Source organism: Ambystoma mexicanum, chromosome 1p, assembly GCF_040938575.1.
Source record: "Ambystoma mexicanum isolate Mex_15411 chromosome 1p, UKY_AmexF1_1, whole genome shotgun sequence".
Classification (NCBI taxonomy): domain Eukaryota; kingdom Metazoa; phylum Chordata; class Amphibia; order Caudata; family Ambystomatidae; genus Ambystoma; species Ambystoma mexicanum.
This window is the reverse complement of record NC_090921.1, coordinates 1,318,956,628-1,318,978,580: the sequence shown is the minus strand read 5'-3', so window position 1 is coordinate 1,318,978,580 and position 21,953 is coordinate 1,318,956,628. Positions and strand designations below refer to the sequence as shown.

At 48.1% G+C, this 21,953-nt stretch overlaps 1 protein-coding gene across 1 annotated transcript in view; it reads right to left on the bottom strand.

Moving 5' to 3' along the window:
• Window positions 1–4,628: 4,628 nt before the first annotated feature.
• Window positions 4,629–21,953, bottom strand: part of LOC138453557 (toll-like receptor 11) — a 98,876-nt gene continuing 81,551 nt past the window's right edge. Inside the window, exon 3 of the mRNA XM_069606535.1 lies at window positions 4,629–8,551. Coding sequence (XP_069462636.1) covers window positions 5,684–8,551 — 2,868 coding nt within the window. The 3' untranslated portion in view covers window positions 4,629–5,683. The remainder of the gene's footprint in view (window positions 8,552–21,953) is intronic.

Here is a 21,953-nt window from a genome sequence, read left to right as displayed (position 1 = left end):
GTTCCTGATTCCCTTCTGGTACCCCCCTGGTACCCTCCTGTTGGTTGTGCTGTCCTGACTCTCTCCTTCCTCCCTGGCCTGGGGAAGGGGTTCCCCCTCCTTCTTGCTACCCTGTACCGGATCCCATTCCTGTTCTGGGGTGGTTCCCCTTAGTTCTCCACTTAGTTGGTCTTGGGATCTTCTGTTCCATCTTGGTACCCTTGCCTTCTTGCCTGCTCTGCCGCCATCTGCTTTGGTACCTTACCTTGGTGGGCCCAACTACCATTGTCATCTGATCTACGGTTCTTCTACCATCCGCATCCAGTTACCTTCAGTGGACTCTGAAATGTCTATAAAAGAGGCTCCCCCTGTCAGTGCTTGCACTGTCCTGACACCACGCAAATCAGGGGAGAGCGCCCCCGTGGCGTTGGGAGCTGGTTCACCTCCAACCCGGTCCCCATTCGGGTGGGAGCTGGGCTGGTTCCCCGCGTCATCCACCACATCTCCACAGGACTTCTGACAGCCTGGCATCATCTCCGAGGCCCTCAATGGGACGAACAGGTACGCAGCGCCCTCGTGACGCTATCTTTAACACTTTCAGCCATTGTCTTGGACACATCTTGTGTAATAAAAACTTTGTTCCCTTCCCATGTTAGCTGCTTAAGTTGTCTGACCTTTTGCATGATGAGGATAATGTGCGTGAAGTCAAGAAGGGCAAAAATCATAGTTCTGGAAGGACTGCGAGAAAAGGAGGGTGAGTTATTGGGGCCAATGCGATGAGCTCTCTGGATGTTGAGTTGCACAGAGGGCGGTAAACTGAGAATTTGAGGAAGAAAGTTATTTAGAAATGCAATAGGATCCTCTTTTTCAATTACCTCCGGAAGGCCTACAATACGTAGGTTATTTCTTCTATTCCGGTTTTCAAGGTTCTCAGTTAGTTGTTGTAGGGAGGTGACTTGCGTTTCTAGGTTAGTAACTTTATTAGATATATCTTCAGCATTACTAACACGTTTTTCCACTTCATTCATGCGAGATTCAAAAGCAGACCATTTGTTGTCCAGTAGTTGCAGTTTAGCATTAGTATCCTCCATGAAGGGCTTTAAAGCTCTAATTTCTGCTAAAATGGTCTGCATGACTGGGTCTGCTATATCTTCTTTAGGTGTCAGAGATTCACTCTTTTGTCTTTTTAGGGTAGTGGGAGATGACACGCAAGCCTCTTTAGTTTGACTCTTTTTAGTAGCCATATTGTATATATGCAGGAGTGTTGGTATACAACATTTTTTACACACTTAGATTTTGCTTACTGCTAAATCTAAGATCGCTTTTTTTATTCTTTCTCTGCTCCAGAATTGTTAAAAAGAGAGTGTAGCATTCAGAATACCATGAACTGGTAATGATAGATAGTCTTAACAAATTGAAGCACAATAGTTAGTAGTAGAATCTCAGCCAGAGAGCACACAGAGTATGAGGCGAAATGTGAGGCGAAGATTATATGTATAAATTATGTGATATTGCTCGCAGTATTATGTAATCGCTGGAAAAGCTGTCCATGCAGGGTGTTGCTTACACGCCTCGGTAAAAGAATATTGTACTCTACACAAGGTAATTTAAATCAATATTTGCTTTTAAAATGAAATGTAAATAACACAAGAAAGTAGTCCAAGTAGTTTGTTAAATATTCAGATGTGCCCAAAAAAAAAAAAAATGTTCCTTAGGGTTAAACTGTGTTGAAAATATTAGTGGCAGAGTATGTTTTATTCCTTTTTAACCTCCTCTTTGCGTGAAGTAAGCTCAAAAATTGTAAATTTTTTCCATATATACATATATATATATATATATTTAGTATTAATATTAGGGCAGAAACCATTGGAATAATGTCAAAAAGAAAAAAAAAGAAAGAGAAAACCTTTGTTATGGACGAAACAACTCTCTCGATACGTATCGTGTTTCCCGCGTTGTCAGCCGCCAACCAGCTGACAGAAGACGTCGGCTTGAGGATCACGGGATGCTGCGGCTTTAGGCCCGGCCATCTGGACATTCCAATGAGGAAGTGTAGGAAGCTCCGGCTTCACAAGCAAGTTTTGAACTCTTAAGCAGCACACAAAAAGCATGACGGGGCACCAGAACAATATAATTAAGGTACGTTAATTTGAAATATTTATGAAGGAAATCCTCACCGGAGCAGAGCGCTGATATTAGGCGTCCGCTCCCATCGGTGCCAAGCCACGCCCCTAAGGCTATCATTTCTGAAGAAGCTTGTGATACATGTCTGGTGGCAAGTGAGTGCTCGGGAAGCGGGCCGGCTCAAGCTACACTGCCTTAGCCTGTTGCATTGCCTGAAAGTGCATCTAGGTGACAGCCAAAGAAGAGCGTCAGAAGAGGGGACCCAACCCAGGGACTAGTGGCCTCTTCTAGCTGGCGCACAACACTGCAGCTTAATGGTTTCCAGCAATGGTGAGGGTGGCTGGAGAAGGAGGGCTATAGACCGGCAGATAACAACAGCGTTAATTGTGTGGAAAAAGAATAGGGATGAGAGCATGCAGAAGAGATGGGTGCAGGGGAGATGTTAGTGCAGAGGGGAGGTTCAGTCGGAGGGGGGTGCAAGAGGAAAAAGAAAGGATGCATGCAGGTGATTGACAGGTGGCTGTAGGAAAAGACAGCGATGATGGGGTGCGGGAAAAGTAAAGACCCCATGGGCGGGGTGCTCTTGTTCTGTTGTGACAAGCAGAAGGAGAAAGATATATGGGGAGGAGGTATGAAACTAGTAAGAGGTACATGGATAGGGAAGGCTGCAGGCGAAAAGACGAGTATATGCAAGAGGGAGATAGGGAAGCAGAGTGCTGACGAGTGCAAGTAAGAAATGAGTGGCGACAGAGAAGGGTGAAAAAGGAGAGGAGAGCAGAGACGCCCACAGGCGAAGGAGGATCAGGGGCAGAGAAATGCAGGGGCAAAGGGAGGAGTGTATCGGGAAGAAATCCAGCAGGAAGCGAAAACAAGCATTGGGAATGCAAACGGTTTTGGCTTTTGTGTAGGCATGGTAAAGGCACTTCCGTAGTGGTATATCCTGGCCATAGATGGAGGCAGGTGCAAAATCGTGCGAGCTCCTGGGCATATTATAGACGTGCTTGGCAAATGCTTAATACTTCTACACAATCCAAAACTATTGTCTTTGCCAATGCTTGCTTTTAACAGGACTTCAGTAAAGGGCATGCAGAGTGCCTATAAATCGAGTGGCTGACGCCAGACCTGATTAACACATTTTTATTACAACAGTAGCAGGTTTATGACTCCATTTAAGTAATTAACTCTCCGAAGACTGCTTTAGAAAGAACACTTGCATGCACTTTGTACACAAAGTTGAAGGTTAGGCTCGATTAAAGCAAGCTCAAAGAGTTCCCATGCGGAAGTGTTTTGGGCAGGGAGGGGCAGGGACTGGATGGGAATGAGCATAGGGATTAGCATGGCCATGGGCAGTCAATGGGTGGGCGAATAACCAAGCAACACCCACAAGCTTTGAGTCCATGCTCATATTCCATTTCTCCCCAGTTATACTCTAATGCAATAGTTTTGGCTTATAGGTGTCGCAAGCGACACCTAAAGCCCAAACTAAAAAGTGCCTCCTGTAGAAGTGACTGTCAATGACAGACTGGGTCCTGTCCAGCCACGCTCACATAGGCGACTACAAGTGCCGCAGGACCCTGTATACTTGACCACCCACAGGTTAGGCCTGTCTTGCCACAACTCACACTGAAAGGCCAGGCATTCATCAAGGAGAGTTTGTCAGGACAGAAAGGGCCAAAAGGCCACTGGGAAGGCAGCCTTCTACAATCCATAGTTTTTTGGAGGAGCAGAGACTGAGTCTGGGGACTCAGGGTTTGTTTCACAATATCAGTAGCGCCATAGTCCCCAGTCCACCACTAGCAGATCCACATTGTCCCCACAAAACAGCAAAGTTGGGTGAGCCAACGACAAATCAAGAATAATCAGCCTGGAACTCCACAACCATGAAAAACCATGAACCGGAATCATATCCAGCTAAAAGGCAATATATGCGAATTTATTTACTTTCATGGGCTTTTACTAGGTATTAGGGTTTCACCAGTGGAGCCTACCATATACCTTCATGTATTTGTACAGGGAGCATGATGTGCTGGGATAGCTATATCAAAAACATGGACCACATTTCCTTAGCAGCATACATGCCAGCCTGCCCCATTCCATTTGGGAGCGCTTCGCCCAGTCCCGTTTTTCCTTTCTTTTTCATTCTGAGACTAATTGTCCTAGAATTGCTCATGAATCCAGGCCTGCAAGTCTAAGACTGCAAAGAAGGAAACAGGACTGGACTTGCTTCTCCCGAATGGATCAGGGATTACTGTCATGTATGTGGTGGTCTCAAGACACCCTACACACCTGTAATAAGAACATGCCATAGGTACTCTAATGTACATTCTTTGTGGAGCTGGACTCTGATGTCAAAATGCCCGTTGGCCCACAAAAGCCAGTCCAGAGTGAACAAAGCGGGTCCTTAAGCAGAATACCAACTGCCGTGAATCATTTAAGGGGGGGGGGGCTAGCTTTTCAGGCTCCTCCATTCTGAACTGCCAGCCCCTGAATTTTCAATATCGTTAGCTCACAAGAAAATATATTAATTCATTCAAGGGTGTTTATTTATTGCATAGCATGAGGAGAGTACACAAGAACAATCGTCTGTCGCAATGTTACTTCACAAACAAAGCTAGTTGCAAAACTGACATGTATTAAATGTCTTTAAGATTGTATTTCCAACAACGACAAACTAACCACTGACATGTTTATTTCCAGAGTACACTTTCCATGCGTGGTTTGCAAAATCGACGTTCTTGTGAGAGGTAGCATATGTTTCATAGTAGTTGAGTGATGTTTCTGTCATGTATAAGGAAACGATCCTTGTGCGGCAAGTGCGCACTATTGCAAACCATGATGGCCTGTTCTTTGTTTGAGGGGATCTTCCATTCTCTGCGAGAACCCATGCTATGTCTCTTTTATGCGAGGGATGTTTGCCCTCTGGTCGCCCATTATTAGGGCATGCTGCATGGCTGTGACCCCGGCTGAGATAATGTTACCGCGGGTGCTGTGTATTCTAGCATGTTCTCTGCTTGAGGGAAGCAGACTCTGCCACAAGGGATATAGGATAACCATAACTAGATACATTGGGCTGTACTGACGTTTGAGTGCAGTGCCATTAGAACATGATGGGCCTTCTGCGTGTGGTCCTGGGATAACATGGCAGCACCCCAATTAATATATAGTTGATATTTCCTACCAAAGTAACTTGTTATTGTATAGGATTGATATGAATTGATTTTTCTTTTTACATTAATGGTGTCACATGATATGATGACACCAGGGTCAACGGTTTAGTGACATCACTTGTTTTGACACCATTGGGGTCAAGACGTCATATGGTGTCCTGCAATGGCGTCATCGGGCACATGGTGACAGTACGGCTAGCACTGGTATTTTGGTGAATTGACGACCCTGAAGAGGAGATATTGAAAGGTCCATTTTGACTGGCATTCTGTGTTTATCTTTGCCCATAAATTAAGTTCATTGCATCTCAGAGACGGGTAGTAGGTGTACCTGCCTCCTGGATCTCCAACCATTGACATCTGATGCACAGAAAGTATTTCAGAACTGTAACTTTTATAAGGGCCTGTGACTGTCACTATATGTTTCTAACAGTATCTTCTTCATTATCATCCTTGCCAATGGCTTTCCTCAATCTTTCCCAGAATGCCATCTGCTCCTCAATGCTGTCATCAGGCCAGTCTATGTAGGTTTTCTTCTTCACCATCTTGGCGAGTCTGTGATAGGCAGACAACTGGTACTTGGAGATGTTCTCTAAGAACAACAGGATGAGGACGTCCTCCTGCTCGGCTATCAGCCTGTAAGTGGCCATCCGCATCTCCAGGGAGCACCAGTCGCTCCTTAGATAATTGTGGCTGATCACGCAGATGGTCTTCCTGCTCCTGTAAATGCTGTCCCCTATATTGTCCACAATGTCTTTCCCTACTTCAAAGTCCCGGTTATGCAGGCACAGCTTTAGGAACGGTGGCCCTTTCTCCTCCAAGTTTGGGATCAGATGCTGTAGGATCCAGTCCTGGTCCCAACTGCTATAAGACACAAACACATCATATTCATAGCGGACCGCTCCACGTCTTCTGCCTCTCAGCCTGTTCAACCAGGCATGGAAGATGTACTTTACATTAAGGGGAAAAGAGCCACAAGTATGGTACAACAAAGTGACAGATAGGAAGGCCATCAGAAAAAGTGATGTCAAGAGGAATAAAACAAACTCAATACTTTGCTTGCAACCTTTTTTTAAAAAATCTAAAAAGTTGTGTTTTGTGCGCTGTTGGAGGCAGATCACATTGTTTAGATTGGTAACAAAAGTTTGTTGCGTGCTGACAGCCCAAGAATAAAACCATTCATTGACACAGTCACAGGGGAAGGTCACTTCGTCTAAATATAAGGATTGAAGGTTATGAAAAGGTCCCTGGATGCCATTCTCCAGGGTTGCAATGGCATCATTGCAAAGTACAAAAACCTGCAGGGAAACCATGCTTCTGAACATGCCACGAGTGAGATATTTTAGCCCAGAATTTTGCAGTTTTAGAAATTTAAGACTTGGCAAATTTTGGAATATAAATTCAGGATTGGCAGTGGGCTCTTCCAAGGCAGAAAACAAGTTCCATACTTCTAAAGTGTTCAAATAGGATAAACCGGAAAAATTTAGTGCACTGTAATGTTGCCCAGCAAGAAAATGGCTGTAAAACAGTTTTTCTAACCGGGGGCACAGCTGGTAAAAAGAGACTGGCAGATCATTAAAGACAATATCTCCATTGAAGTGTATGTTCAATTCTCTGATGTTGTGAAAAAGGGAAATATTAAGTGCTTTGATAAAAATACTGAAGGCATCTAGAGTCATTATTTTCACAGAAGACATGGCTATGCCACTGTCACTTATTATACGTATATCTGAGCCTGAGTTAAATGTTAAAATGTTCAACTGTGGGAGGTTCTCTGGGATAAAAAACATTCTTTCTGATCCAAGTGTGAGTTCCTGAAGGCAGTTCAACCCTCCAATCTCCCCCCCTTTAAATACTCGGAACTCATTTGTGTTGATGTCTAAGGACAACAATTTGGGCACATGTGACAACATGCGGCTAGTGATTTCCTTGAGTTTGTTGGCCCTCAAGACTAGGTACTTAAGTTGGAGCAGCCCCCAAAATCCCAAAGGGTCAATTCTTTCAATATGATTTCCTGACAGATCCAGCTCCTCTAAGTAGGGCATGCACGAAAATTGTTTGTTTTTGACCATCGTGGTATTGTTGTAAGAAAAGCGCAAAACGCGTAGTCCTGAATGAAAATGTATTTGTTTATATAGCGAAGGGCACAGATCCAATTTTAGTTCATAGTTACTTGAGAGATCGAGAAATGCCAGATGCGGAATTCGGTGTAGAAGGTCGCTTTCGAGGTACTGTAGATTATTGTTGCTGAGATCGAACTTTTCTAAAGACCAGCACATAGATAGGGCATCCCCTGAAATATTACCAATGTGACTGTATATTAAACTAAAGGAAGTGAGATTAAATTTGGATGCTATAGAGCAACATGATTTTAGGACTTTGGTTGTCCCTTTGTGTACAGACCCAATAAGCAAGTGATCCAATGTAACTGCTCCAGAATATAAAAGGTCACTTAAAGCCGCGGGGCAAGGGCTCAATATGAGCGAGTGGAGACCCATTCTATTGAATGTGCCTGGGCTCACATTTGTGACCGAGTTTCCTGACAGATCCAGTTCAAAGACGGTTGGCATGGCATGCCATTGGTCCAAGTCCAATTCCAACTGGACAATCGTAATATCATTGAAGCGGACACTTAATCTTTGTACAGACTTCATTCCTCTAAAGATTCTGAACACTGTCGAAATGTCATCTATGTTATCTTCTTCTAGTGAAAGTTTTTGGAGTTGAGAAGAAGGTGACAGGAAAATCTGCTTTATATATTTGACACAGACATTAGCAATTATCAGAGTTTTTAGGGAGGTCAAACCAAGAAATACATCTTGTGCCAAAGATTTGTTATTGCATTTGTAAGTGAGCGGATAAAAAGAGATAGAAAGGTTCTGCAGGTTTTGCAGGCCTCGGAAAGCTCCCGATTGTACAGTTTTAACTGGAATCGCCAACGACAAATACAACAACTTCTGAAATCTGTAAAGTGCATTCTTGGGAATGGTCTGCACACTTCCTGTTACACACAGGGCCAAAACATCTCCTGGGAGGTCTGAAAAGTCATTGTCGAAGTTGGAGACATTGCCACAACGGGCTTCTTTGTCTTCAAACGTCCTCACTAAATTGCAATAAGGCAAGTTGTACAGGGTGAAGGGACCCTGAGCAAGCACACATTTCCTGCTGGTCCAGGCTTGAATGAAGCAAGAGCTCAGGGAAAAACAGAAGAAGAAACCAATGCAGGCTCGCACAAAGACTTCTTCCATTCTGCTTAGTTTGGCAAACATCAGCATCTTTATTTCCTAAAAAAAACAGAAAAGGAAAAATAGAAAGATGAGGGTATGAAGGAAACATGGCATATCTTTAAAAACCTCCTGGAATAAACTTTTAACAATAATATGTCTTGGTCATCCTGCTTGCTGAAATCAAAAGATCTTTTTTGGCTATCACCCCAAGGTGTCTCAATGGTCCACTGATGTATTTAACTATATCTATTTGTGACCCAAAATGTCAATTTTATACAAAGCATAAAATACTTTGAAAATAAAATCGGCCAAACTTGATTATTTCCAATTTCTATTTTATCCATGTGTGCAGTTCAGAGGCAACTTGGTGCTAGAGGCTGAAAAGTGCAGCTTTACTATAAAAACACAGATAACTTAGGCAACAGGCAACAGTCAAGTTTAGTAACAATTGGTGTGGGTATGTATCAAAACACGCAGAGCCAGAATAGTATAAGATTGCTTCAAAAGCGACATGTAAATGTATTAACAAAGTACAACAAAGTACAAATCTAGTATGAACACAAAGATTGATTTAATCAATATCTGTACAGCCGACATGTGTTTAGACCAAAATGGTCGTCCTCAAGGCTGTCTTCATGCAATTGTGCAATGATCAATACACATAACAAATGTGAACACATACATTTAAACCATTGTAAAAGCAAATGAACAAATAATGAAACAAAAAATGAAGCTAAAAAATAAATAACATGCCAATGGTCGAGTGGATGGAGTAGGGTTGGTCAGAAGGCAGGCAAAAGAGAATCATGGGGTCAAATATGTTAGTGATTACCACAGCAAAGGAATAAGTTCAAATGCAATAATTAACTAATGAGAGTCTAGTGTATACTATGCAATGAAACATCAGATAGATTCGGGGTAATTCATAGAATTTCGCGCACAAGTGGCGCACGCGGCTGGCGCACAGTGTGCGCGTGTGAATGTCTATGCCAGCCGCGTGCGCTAAAATCGATTTCCGCGCACAGCATATTCATGGATTTTAGCCTCCAAAACCAGCTGTGGAGCAGAGTGGCGCAGCGACCCTGCAGCAGCGCCAGTTACGCCCCCAAGAACGCCCTCGCGCAAGTAAAAGCCATCAAAATCCCCAATCCAGCGCAAAGGGCTGCGCTAACCCTGGACCAGTTTACAGGCTGCCATACAGCAAACGGCAAGCGGAGAACGTGTATTACTGGGGTTCGCGTGAAGTTTCACACGCGATAGGCCCTGTGTGAGCGGGGTACGTGCATAACTGGGGTTCACGTGAAGTCTCACACACGATTGGATCCAGGTACATGTATTTCGGGGGTGCGCGGGAAGTTTCACACGCGAAAGGGCCTGTGCGAGTGGGGTACGTGTATAACTGGGGTTCGCGGGAAGTTCCACACGCGATTGGAGCAGGGTACGTGTATTATGGAGGTTCGCGGGAAGTTTCACACGCGAAAGGGCCTGTGCGAGTGGGGTACATGTATAACTGGGGTTCGCGGGAAGTTTCACATGTGATTGGCCCTGTGCGAGTGGGGTACGTGTATTACTGGGGTTCGCGTGAAGTTTCACACGTGAAAGGGCCTGTGCGAGTGGGGTACGTGTATTACTCGGGTTCGTGTGAAGTTTCACACGCGGAAGGGCCTGTGCGAGTGGGGTACGTGTATTACTGGGGTTCGCGGGAAGTTTCACATGTGAAAGAGCCTGTGCGAGTGGGGTACGCGTATTACTGGGGTTCGCGTGAAGTTTCACGCGCGAAAGGGCCTGTGCGAGTGGGGTATGTGTATTACTGGGGTTCGCGGGAAGTTTCACACGTGATTGGCCCTGTGCGAGCAGGGTATGTGTATTACTGGGGTGCACGGGAAGCTGGGTCCCCACCCCACAGCAGTGCAGGGCACCTGCCAGCAGGCCCCCACTCATGTCCCCCTGCACCCCCACCCCCCAGCAGTCAGGGGCACCTGCCAGCAGGCCCCCACTCATGTCCCTTTGCACCCCCACCCCCCAGCAGTCAAGGGCACCTGCCGGCAGGCCCCCACTCATGTACCCCTGCACCCCCACCCCCCAGCAGTGCAGGGCACCTGCCAGCAGGCCCCCACTCATGTCCCACTCATGTCCCCCTGCACCCACACCCCCCAGCAGTGCAGGGCACCTGCCAGCAGGCCCCCACTCATGTACCTTTGCACCCCTACCCCCCAGCAGTCAGGGGCACCTGCCAGCAGGCCCCCACTCATGTCCCTTTGCACCCCCACCCCCCAGCAGTCAGGGGCACCTGCCAGCAGGCCCCCACTCATGTCCCTTTGCACCCCCACCCCCAGCGGTCAGAGGCACCTTCCAGCAGGCCCCCACTCATGTCCCCCTGCACCTCTACCCCCCTGTAGTCATGGGCACCTGCCAGCAGGCCCCCACTCATGTCCCACTCATGTCCCTTTGCACCCCCACCCCCCAGCAGTCAGGGACATCTTTCATCAGGCCCCCACTCATGTCCCACTCATGTCCCCCTGTACCCCCACCCCCAGCAGTCAGGGGCACCTGCCAGCAGGCCCCCAACCATGTCCCTTTGCACCCCCAACCCCCAGCAGTCAGGGGCATCTGCCAGCAGGCCCCCACTCATGTCCCCCTGCACTCCCACCCCCAGCAGTGCAGGGCACCTGCCAGCAGGCCCCCACTCATGTCCCACTCAAGTCCCCCTGCACCCCCACCCCCCATTAGTGCAGGTCACCTGCCAGCAGGCCCCCACTCATGTCCCACTCATGTCCCCCTGCACCGCCACCCCCTAGCAGTCAGGTGCACCTGCCAGCAGGCCCCCACTCATGTCCCTTTGCACCCCCACCCCCCCCAGCAGTCAGGGGCACCTGCCAGCAGGCCCCCACTCATGTCCCCCTGCACCTCCACCCCCAGCAGTCAGGGGCACCTGCCAGCAGGCCCCCACTCATGTCCCACTCATGTCCCCCGCCTACACGAAATAAAGATGCACAGTCATGGCCCACTTCTACACCAAAAAATACCACATCACACCACCCCATTCTTGAGACGCAATGATTTCCCAATCCACCCCACACTGACATGCCTATCTCAAGACACAAACCAAAACTGAACTATGTACATCAACACATGTCCCTCACACACATACACTGGTTGGCATTGCTTGTGTAAACCCACAATTTCACATGCATCAACCCAATGAGCAAATCCCACACATGGAACTAAAATATGAAAATGTATTATGTACATAAATAAATAAATGAAATGAAAGCATACCAAAATATCAAACATGAAATGAAAAGCATGTGAAAAAGATGAGTGAATGAAAATGATAAGCAATGCAAAAAAAATTGAAAGAAAAACAGTCCAAACTCTCCCTCCACCAATGCAAATCCAAAAAAAGGTAAAAAAAGATATCCATTGTTTCATGTTCATAATGATAAATAATAATGCAAAATCAATCCATAGTCCAACTATTTACAATACATTGTCCTGAAAAAAAAAAATTACTCCATGTCCATAATGAAAAATAAAATCAAAATGAATCCATGATGTAACTATATACAATCCATTGTCCAAAATAAAAATCCATTAATCCATGTGCAAAAATCCCAAAAATAAATCAATCCATTGCCCAACGATGTAAAGGGTCCATGAGCCCAACTAAACAAATGAAACCTACCTAAAAAATATAACTACATTCAAATGTGTGTGGTATTGTCCATTGACCACAAATAAAAGGAAAACGAAAAGGAAACCTAACTCTAAAAACTATTTACAATGGCAGCGGGCTAGTCCGACGACTCACTGTTGGATGTCCCGGGCATCATCGAATTCCTGCTCAATGTCCTGGAGGCGGTCCTCTTCCATGGCCCGAGGGTTCGCAGGGACGACAACATGTTCTCCTCCAACTCCCTGTGATTTGCATCAAGGCACTCGGCCCGCGTCAGGGCCCTCCGCATGGAGTTCTCCGCCCTGACCATCGTGAGCCGTGCCTCTTCTGCCCGCTGCCGCTCCGCATCTATAGCATGGCTTAACCGCTGCCACACGGAAGACACTTCCAGTCCTGGGTCTTCCTGCCCTCTGTCCGATGCCTGCCCCTCCGATGACGAAGGCCCCGAGCCATCATGGCTCCCACCTTGTTGCTGCTGCTGCTGTGCCTCTGCTTGTGCCCTGGCTCTTGCTGCCTGCACATCCTCCTCCGGCTGGGGTGCAGTTGTTGATGTGGCCACCCCTGCTGGACGTCCGACTCCCAACTGTGGCAGGGATGTGTCCTCCACCAGCCTGGCCGCAGGATCAGAGGCAGCTCCACAGGATACTCAGGTGATACATGGGTGGGACGATGGCATGGAGTACGACTGGCGCATAGGGGGTTCAGTTGAGGAGGGGGCCGGAACAAGGTCCAGAAAACGGAGGAATCCGGCCCTGGTGAGCTGTCCCAGTAGGTCAACGCGGTCAACAAGCCATTCGAGATGACGTGCAGTCTCCTCATGAAAAGACTGCAGGTCACCTCACATGGCCCGTTGACGCAACGCCACCCCACCCAGGACAGGCTCAACCCGGTCCCGAATAGCCACATCCGCAGGGAGAGGAAGGCCAGTTGTAAGTGGATCCCCTCCCTGAAAACGGGTCTGGACGTAGCCATCCATGCTGGTGTGGGATGATGCAGTCACAGGATCGGGGACAGGAGTACACACAGGCACCTCCGCGGTGGCCTCTGCTGCCTCCTGTCCCTGCCCCTGCACTGCACCACTAGCACCAGTGGAATCCCCACCTCCAGACCCCGTGTCTGTCCCTTGCACGGCCTCCTCCTCCACCAAACCCCCCACCAACCTGGATGACTCCGTGCCATCTTCCTCTGTCGGACCCTCTGGGATCTCAGCTGCCCCTTCTGCTGCCGAGGAGTCCAACTCCGACCTCTGCCTCTTGGACCTTCCCTCGGCAGCTGCGGCCTGGGACGCGGCACCGGACTCCTCACTCCCCGACAAGATGACAACCTGGGAGGGGAGCCGGGCCTTGCGTCTCCGGCTGGCGGGATGATCCCTGCCGCTGTGCTCCACAGCACCCTCTCCGCCCTCTTCTTCAGTTGACGCTGCAGAAAGGGAGAAATAAAACACAGGCATCAGGGCACTGTACAATGGACTGATACACACATGACAGTTGCACATGAGTGGCATTGTTTAACTACAGACACGGCATCACACTCCACGACACACATGTCATTTTAACTCACACACATGAACATTTCAACAGCAATATTGCACCAGGTAGCACCATCCATACACATACAACAGCATGAACAGCCAAAGGTGAGCCTGACATCACATGAACCACAATGAGTGCACTAGACATGCACACACGCCACCACACTTACATGCATGTCTACATCTCCTCCAACTGTTGCAGTGATGAGATTGCCATACATGTCAGATCTGCCATTCATCCTTCTACATATCAGTGTCACGTGCATCCATGTTGCATCACAGTTGCACACTTGTCAGATACACATACATGCACATGTACACAGTGCAGATACATGCATTATTAACCACCATCCATGCCGCAACCATGCCAACGTACATACACAGAAATTCAAACATGTGTGCTCCCACACCTGCATTTGCCCAGCATGCTTACCAACACATACACCATCAATGTGTCTCACAACTGAGAGGACTCACATGTGGCAGCCTCACGCCCATGTTCATACACATCCCTACATGGCCCTACATAAACACATGTGCAACCTGCACACTACTGGCACACCACGACATGCACAGCGTACTATCAACATGCATGTACACTTACCGCTCGGCTCCAGACGGGTCTGCCTCTCAAGGATCTGGATGTAGAGCGCTGGGCATATGCGTTCCAGGACCCTCATTTGATGGTTTGACAGCTGGCCCCAGCGCCCCTTGGCATCCGCTGCCTTAGCGAGGGGCTGGGCCTTGTTGAGAGTCCTGGACCTGAAGTCCTCCCAGCGCTTCTTGACATGATGTAAGTCGCGGACTGCCACCCCCTCCGCGTTGATGGCAGTTACGATGTCCATCCAGATCCTGGTCCGTCCTTCATTGTCCGCGCGCAAACTTCCAAAGAGGGCATCATACTGCCCCAGGACTTGCTCCACCAGGACACCAACTTCGGTGGCAGTGAAGCTGGTGGCCCTCTGCCTCTCTGGCTGGGGGTTGCCAGTGCTGCCAGATGGTGTTGTGCTGGACATGGCAACCCCAGAGGCAGGAGTGGGTGGGCAACTGGGTCCTGGGGCTGGGCTGTGGAGCGATGGAATCCCAGTCGGGAGTCTTCGATTCCAGCAGGGGTGGTCACAGCAACTACACCCCTGGCTGACGTGCAGGCAGCAAATGGCAGGGCACGTGGGCAGCAGGCAGTCAGGCAGCAGCAGATGGCAGGTGGGAGCGTGCTCGAGGCTCTGGGGGGGGCAGTAATTCGGCCTTCTGGGCAGGAGCGTGGTCTTCCGTGTGTTTTCACATGGCCAGCTTGATACGGAGTGATTTGGCACGTAAAAAATTGCACGTCAACGTGTAATTCGAGGAAAGGGCCTTAGCGCGTAAGCGCGTCAGCACACGCACGCAATTTCATTGTACCAAAGACCCTTAGCGCTTAAGCGCGTGAGTTACATTACGCACACGGCCATTTCCCTCATAGCACGTGATGACAGAGCACACGTGGAAAAACTGCACGTCCGAATGTCATCGCGTGTAATTGGAGGAAAGGGCCCGCGTACACGTATATCTGACGTGTGCGTGTGGGCTGGTTTCAAAGCTACATGTAGGACTCCATTTCCTTGTACATGCTTTTCCTGGAGAGCGAGTGGGTGAAATCTATACTTCTTGTCGGTTCACACGCGATTACTTCACAGCGTTTCTAGTTCGTACTCCCTGTTACCTCTGACAGCTCTTTTCTGATTTTTTGTTGGGCCTGTTTCCTCAAATAAAGTTCACTTCTCCTTTTGTCCTGTCTCCTCAGACAGCGTACAATTCTTCTTTTGGCAGGGGTGTTGCCAAAGCGCACACGTGCGTATTTTTCACGTTCTTTTTCCAGGCAGACGGTGAGTTCCGCACGTACTTAGCAACTGTGCTTGCCCCGTGTGTCACGTTCCCCTTCAGACGGTCATTGTAGGCTGCGTGAATTACCCGTACACTTATTCTTGTGTTTCTGGGTGCCACAGCGTAGTGCGGGTTCATTTTTTCACGCACCTGGTCTACGAGGGGTTGAGTGCACGTTCATTTTTGATTTTGGGCTGCCTGTGCGTTTCGTGACCCGTCATCTTCCCCCAGGGGTCACAGACAGCCTTGTTAGAGCACTAGGGTACGAATTCCATCTAGTTTCCTACCCCTTTGACCCCCAATTGCCCAGGACAATAGTTTACTGCAACTCCCATACGCAAAACAACATCAGTGCCATGGTTGGGAGGCGACCAAGCGGTAAGGGAGGCAAAGGTGGCCGACCTTCAAAAGGTGGGCGTGGTGGGCACGGTAGGGGACGTGGCTGGGATTTGCAGGGTGCCCCTATACCCCCATGTGTGGAGGAACAATCAGGGACACCCATGCCCCCCCATGGTTGAGGGAAATGTGGCTGACACCATCCCAGCTCAGCCCCTGTTGGATCAGCCCATTGTGGCACCTGACCTGGCACAGGATGACGCCCAGACTGACTTCCAGGTCAGCAAATCTAGGCCACGTGTGGCGGTGCAAGTTGTTGTTACCAAGCCACGTGGATCTGGGGCAGCTATGTCATCTCCTGCCCCAAGTATGCAGGGTAGGGAGGCTGAAGGGGCAGCTGCAGCTCCATCCGCCCCAGCTCTGACTCTCCCACCCAGGACAGTGTCAGTCCAGGTCCATAAAACTGACGTGCCCCCTGCCAAAATTACCCTGCAACCAATGCCTGCATCAAGACCTATGGTCATTGTGCATTCCCACACTCCTACTACCCAGTCCACCAGTGATTCTGCCCCTACTGACCAGAGCGGCGTAAGCGACTCTGGCTCTGCTCCACCTTTAAAGAAGAGGAAGAAGGGTGCTCTGGCACGACAGGCTGAGACCCCAGACACGGCTTCACACTCCGGCACGTCAAGGAAGCCTTGCTTTAATGATGCAGAACTTGATGCACTTGTGTCCTATGTGTCGGCACATAGCCGCGAAATGTTGGTGACTGCAGGATGCAAGACCACACCTGGTCAACGTAGGGCACACTGGCAGACCATCACCGATCGCATAAGTGCCCTTGGATTTGTGAGGCGCACAGCTTATGATTGCCACAAGCGGTGGAATGACCTGAAACGCAGAGCAAAGAAGAAGCTGGCCTCAAATCATGCCGCTACTCTGGTGACTGGCGGTGGGTCTCCACAAGAGGACAACGAACTCACTGAACATGAGTCTGTTGCTGGGGCCTTCGTCACAGAGGAACAGATCCAAGGTGTGGGAGAACTACCTGATTATGATGCATTGTCCGGTGAGTGCCCATGCATGTGTGTGTAATGCATGTGTATGTTGTTTGGGTGACAGGTTCTGATTGAGTGCCAGGTGAGGGTGTGTGTGCCTGAGTTGTATGGGTCACCCATGTGCTTCATCCAAAACATTCAGCGGCCATGGATTTGGGTGTGACCGTATCCCTTCTGCCCACAGTAGTAATTTAGCGCAACATTAGGGCAGTTGCCCTTGAAGTGGCATCTTGCAACAACATTGTTTGTATTTTTCAGTGTTCGTTCAGGCTGATTGTTTCAATTCTCCCACTTTTGCTACGCATTCCTCAGCCCTATTGTCACATTTGTGACATGCTTCTGTCATTGATGAACCCCACATTGGCCCACATTTGTTAGGTGAATGATTTGACCATTCAGGCTGATTGAGTATTGGCCTGATCACATACATTTTTGGGGCCTGTTTGAATGTGAAACATGATAGTTGTTTCCTGTCATGTTGAAGTGCACAACCATTGATGTGTACATCGGCCTGCAATCACTGTATTTTTGTACACTGGATGTGTTCAGTGTGTGGCACATGCGTATTTTGTCACACTATGTAGCATTTTTCATCTCATCATGTCCATCTCACATGGATGGCTGACAGTACTCATTCACTGACATATGGATGTACTTGTGGAATGTACCATGGCTATGGTACATGCCATCTGTGTGATGGCATGTGTCATGTATGTGTATTGGACATGCCACTTACAGGCCAATGTGTGATGGCAGTGCTACCCAGCATGCAGCAAATGTGTTGCTCTTCCATCTTGGTGTCATCAGTGTCTGCCTTTTGCCTCCTCTTCCAACTCAGTGACAGTGCATGCATGGGAGGGTTATAGTCATGTGGGACATGTGTAAATCATGTACTGGTTCTGTAGCTTGTCAGGCCTATTTGTGTGCTATGGTGCTAATGCCTGTTTCAATTTTTTGTCTTTGATGTTTTTGCAGGTGATGACGCACTTGATGCTGTTGAGGTTGAGGAGATGGTGCAGACCCAGGAGGAATCTCAGGCTCGACCGGGCACCAGTGGGGGACGTGGTGTGGTGGTGGGTGAGAACCCAATCTTTCTGCAGACCATTCTGTCCAGGGGTGTCTCTGGGTGCACCTCCCCAGACCTCTATTCAGGTGCTGATTCGGATGATGAGACCTATGGGCCGTCGCAGGTAAGTGTTTCTGGCAGTGATTCTGTTCTGTCCAACCCACCTGCACCAGGGGTAGAACCCTCTATGGGGATGTCAGTGATGGTAAGTCCGCCTTTGGCGGTTACGGATGCAGGGTCACAATCCACAACATCTGATCCTGTTCCTGGGCCAGCAGATCAGAGGGGGAATGCAGTCCTGCAGCCTCAGGCAGTGCCAGCACAGTAAGGCGCATATCGCCTTGCCCCAAACTTGTGTGGTGCCTGCCGACGCGGTGGCCGTACGCCACCAGGCAATACCGTATGGGAACAATCCATGTACGGTATGGTAACCCAACAGGCAGCATCAGTTGAGATGATGGCTCAAGCAATGGAGAGGGTGGCCACTTCCATTGTCCCCCCTGAAAGGCAGATGGAACAACTACAGCAGGCAACAGACACCATTTGCCAATCACACAGGGAAGACATGTTGGCGTCCAACAGGGACCGACGGGCGGCACTGGAGACTCTACGCCAATCGATATCAATAGAGTCCCAGGCCCGCAGGGAAGTCCTGAGGGTAGAACTCCATCACCTCAGGGAGACTCGTGTTGACCTTGAGGCTTCTACTAACTTGAGGACAGAACATCAGCTGGAGCTCTCACACGTTCGCTCTCAGCTGAGATGCAGGAAACTCGGGAGGAGATCCGGGCATCACGTCATGTGCTGCATGGGGATCTCCGCACTATAATCCTCCAGAACGAGACCTTCCACACCCGCATGCTTTCTGCCATGGAGGACCATACCAGGGCTTTGCGTGGGCTGCCTCCCATAGCACCACCACCTCCTGATGCAGCAGCAGAGGGTGATGAGAGTGACAGCAGCAGTTCTCCCACATTGGCATAGCGGTGCACGCCATGACCCAATGGAGGTGTAAAAGACATTTTGGGAGAAATGTTGTCTCGTTTTTTAATTTTAAATGAGGAGCTGTAAATTATCATTATTTTTGTTTCTTTTTTTCTTTTTCTCTCTTCCCTTTTTATTGCAGTCTCTTCCTTGTTCTCGTCCACAACCTTTTGAAAGATTAGTCTCAAAATAACATTTGTGCAATTTGAAGAGTTTCTTTCCAGTAATGTCGAATATAAATGTATATGAATGTGTTGCATTTTAAAGGTTTGTAACAAACCATATAAAAAAAAGAAAAAAAAAAGAAAAGACAGTAAAAGTCATCTTTGAGTTGGTATGAAATATTTACTATGTGACTATATACAATCATGTGAAGTAGGTAAAACCAATGTAAAACTGTATCTATGAGTTCCTGAGGCATGAGAGTTCCATCCATGCCTTCTACAAAGGCACTGCATGGCCGCATGTTGTTCCCAGCAGGCATGTTCTATTACTCCTCTGGGTGTGCCATGCCATCTGATGTCCATGTTGTGCTTTAAGCACACACTACAACCATTTTCCCAGATGTGTCCAGTCTCTACATTAGGGCACCTCCTGTCTGCTGGAGGCAAAATAAGCTTCCCTTCAGCAGGCTAAAATGATACTTGATAAAAGACTGATCCTGATGTGTGCCTTATAACATGCCACTCCCTGCGCTGTTTGAAGGTTCTGGACATGTGGCATTTGCCACAAGACCTGATAATCTCCTGAGTCATCTGCAAAAGAAACGGGGATGGCTGTAGTATGCAGCACATTCAGTTAGAGTGATCCGCAGCTATGGCATGGTGACCTACTTGTCAGCCAGTTTACGTATGACATTGCAAATTCCACCATTGGCATCTGTGTCCCTGAGTTGTGCTGTGCCGCAAGAAATACTGGGCTACATGCTATATGTCATTAGGGAACCCCCCCATTTCCATCATCAGTGACTCACAGTACATAGCTACTATACGCTGATAGTGGAGTGCTGATGGCGATGTTCTCAGTGAATAGTAAGTACTTGCCCCCCATCCATGCACTCTCTCACATTTTTCATCTTCATTTAGTATTTGTGATAACGTACATGCAGTTCGAAGTTGCCATTCATGTGGTGCTGCCTTCATTACAATTCTACCTTTCTGTGCTGCAAGGTCATGTTCCGCTTGAGATCTGTACCATCGCCATTGTGGTACCTGTTGCCCAATCTTTGCACATGTGGGATTATGCATTTCTTTCATGCATGCTTGTTGGCATGCAGGGGCATGGCAGGTAGTGTGGAACCTCTTATGTGGTGTTGCAAGGGCAGGTTTGTCCCTCAAATGACTTTGAATGATCATACATAACATTTGCATTCAGTAAGTGCCCACCACACCCAGTCATTCTTTCCCTTCCAACTTGTGAACATGTATGATTGATTTGATGGTGTTTTTATTTACACCGGATCGATAACCATTGTATTCTGTAGGTCTTCATGTATGTAGGCAGTGTACCATTCCACAGGACCCTGTGTGGAATGGGGAAAGGGCACACCAGCGGCTCATGCTAGCACCGCAGGTCAACTGTACGTTTAGGGAATGCTGTTGTTTCGGGGTACAGTACAGTGTTCCTCTCTCCTTCCTCCCCTCCTTCACTTCCCCACCTTTTTTCAGGTCTCTTTATTTGCAGGATCCAAATCGCCTCATGGCCTAGTAGGAACACTTTTTATTGTTTTTCCACCCTTCCTCCCCCTCCTGCACTTACTTCCTCTCACTCTCCCCTGTTCGCATTCTACAGCACTTGCACGTTCCAAATGTTTCAAGACCTTTTAAGAACGTTTTTGTTTGTTTTATACCTTTTCCTCTTCCCCTTTCCCCATCCTTGTCTTGATGTTCCTTGAAGCAATGTTTGCTGCATGGTGCGCATTACAAATAACCAGTAAACAAATACAAATACATACATTTAGCTCCACCTCTTTGGTGGGTGTTGCTGCACTGTGTTTTTGGACGAATTACTGCCTGTTTTTGGTGGTATTTCACTTTGTAATATAGTGGAATTGTTTTTTTCTGGTAGCTAATTCCACCAGCGGAATTGGTGCCCGGGGGAATTAGCACTGGTTCATATTGGCAACTCATCTGGCGAAATTAGCACTGGGGGAATAAGCGCCCACTTCCTGTTACCTGTAATGCGGAAAAGCGTTAAAAGAGGTGGAAATTCCATGTTTGCCACACTCATAAAGAGTCCCTATGTAGCAAACACTGTGAACATAGATGTCAGATATTATATAAGCAAACTCTATAATTGCTCAGTACATAACAACATTGGAGAAAACAACATTTACAAAAATGATTAGCTCGTGTTCGTTTATTCGAGCCCGTGGTGCAATGCAGAAAGCCAAATAAGCAATGTTCCACCTGGCGAGCTGCATGTTTTTCGACTGCATAGTCATTCGATCACATGGAACTTTTTCTTCCACAGTTGCATAGCAACCCATGACATTGATAACTCAGATCCTGCATTCACCGCCACCTGCTGCAGCAGGTGTTCTTGAGCTCTCACTGCACAGCCTTCCAACGGGCCTATTACATAGCTTTCCTTCAACACCAGAACAGCCAGCTGATGAGATAAGACGCTCACATGAATTTCCATGCAACACCGTGCACGTGTTCTTTTTATAAATGCCCAGCATGCTACTTGGACTTCTCATTAAATAAAACAAGCCCTTGGGCCCCATTACTAGATGGGCGGTAGCCATGGTGCTATTAGCAACATGGCTGTCTCCCATACCGTGACTGAGTCCGGTCTTGTTCAATGGGGACTTACCGGTGTAGTCCAACCCTGGCGGGACCGATAAGTCCCCATTGAACAAACCATTCCCCATTCCCATTTGAGCCCCCATAGGGCTCAAGGGGAATGGGGAGGGCACTAATAACGGGCTCACGACTTGCAATCCC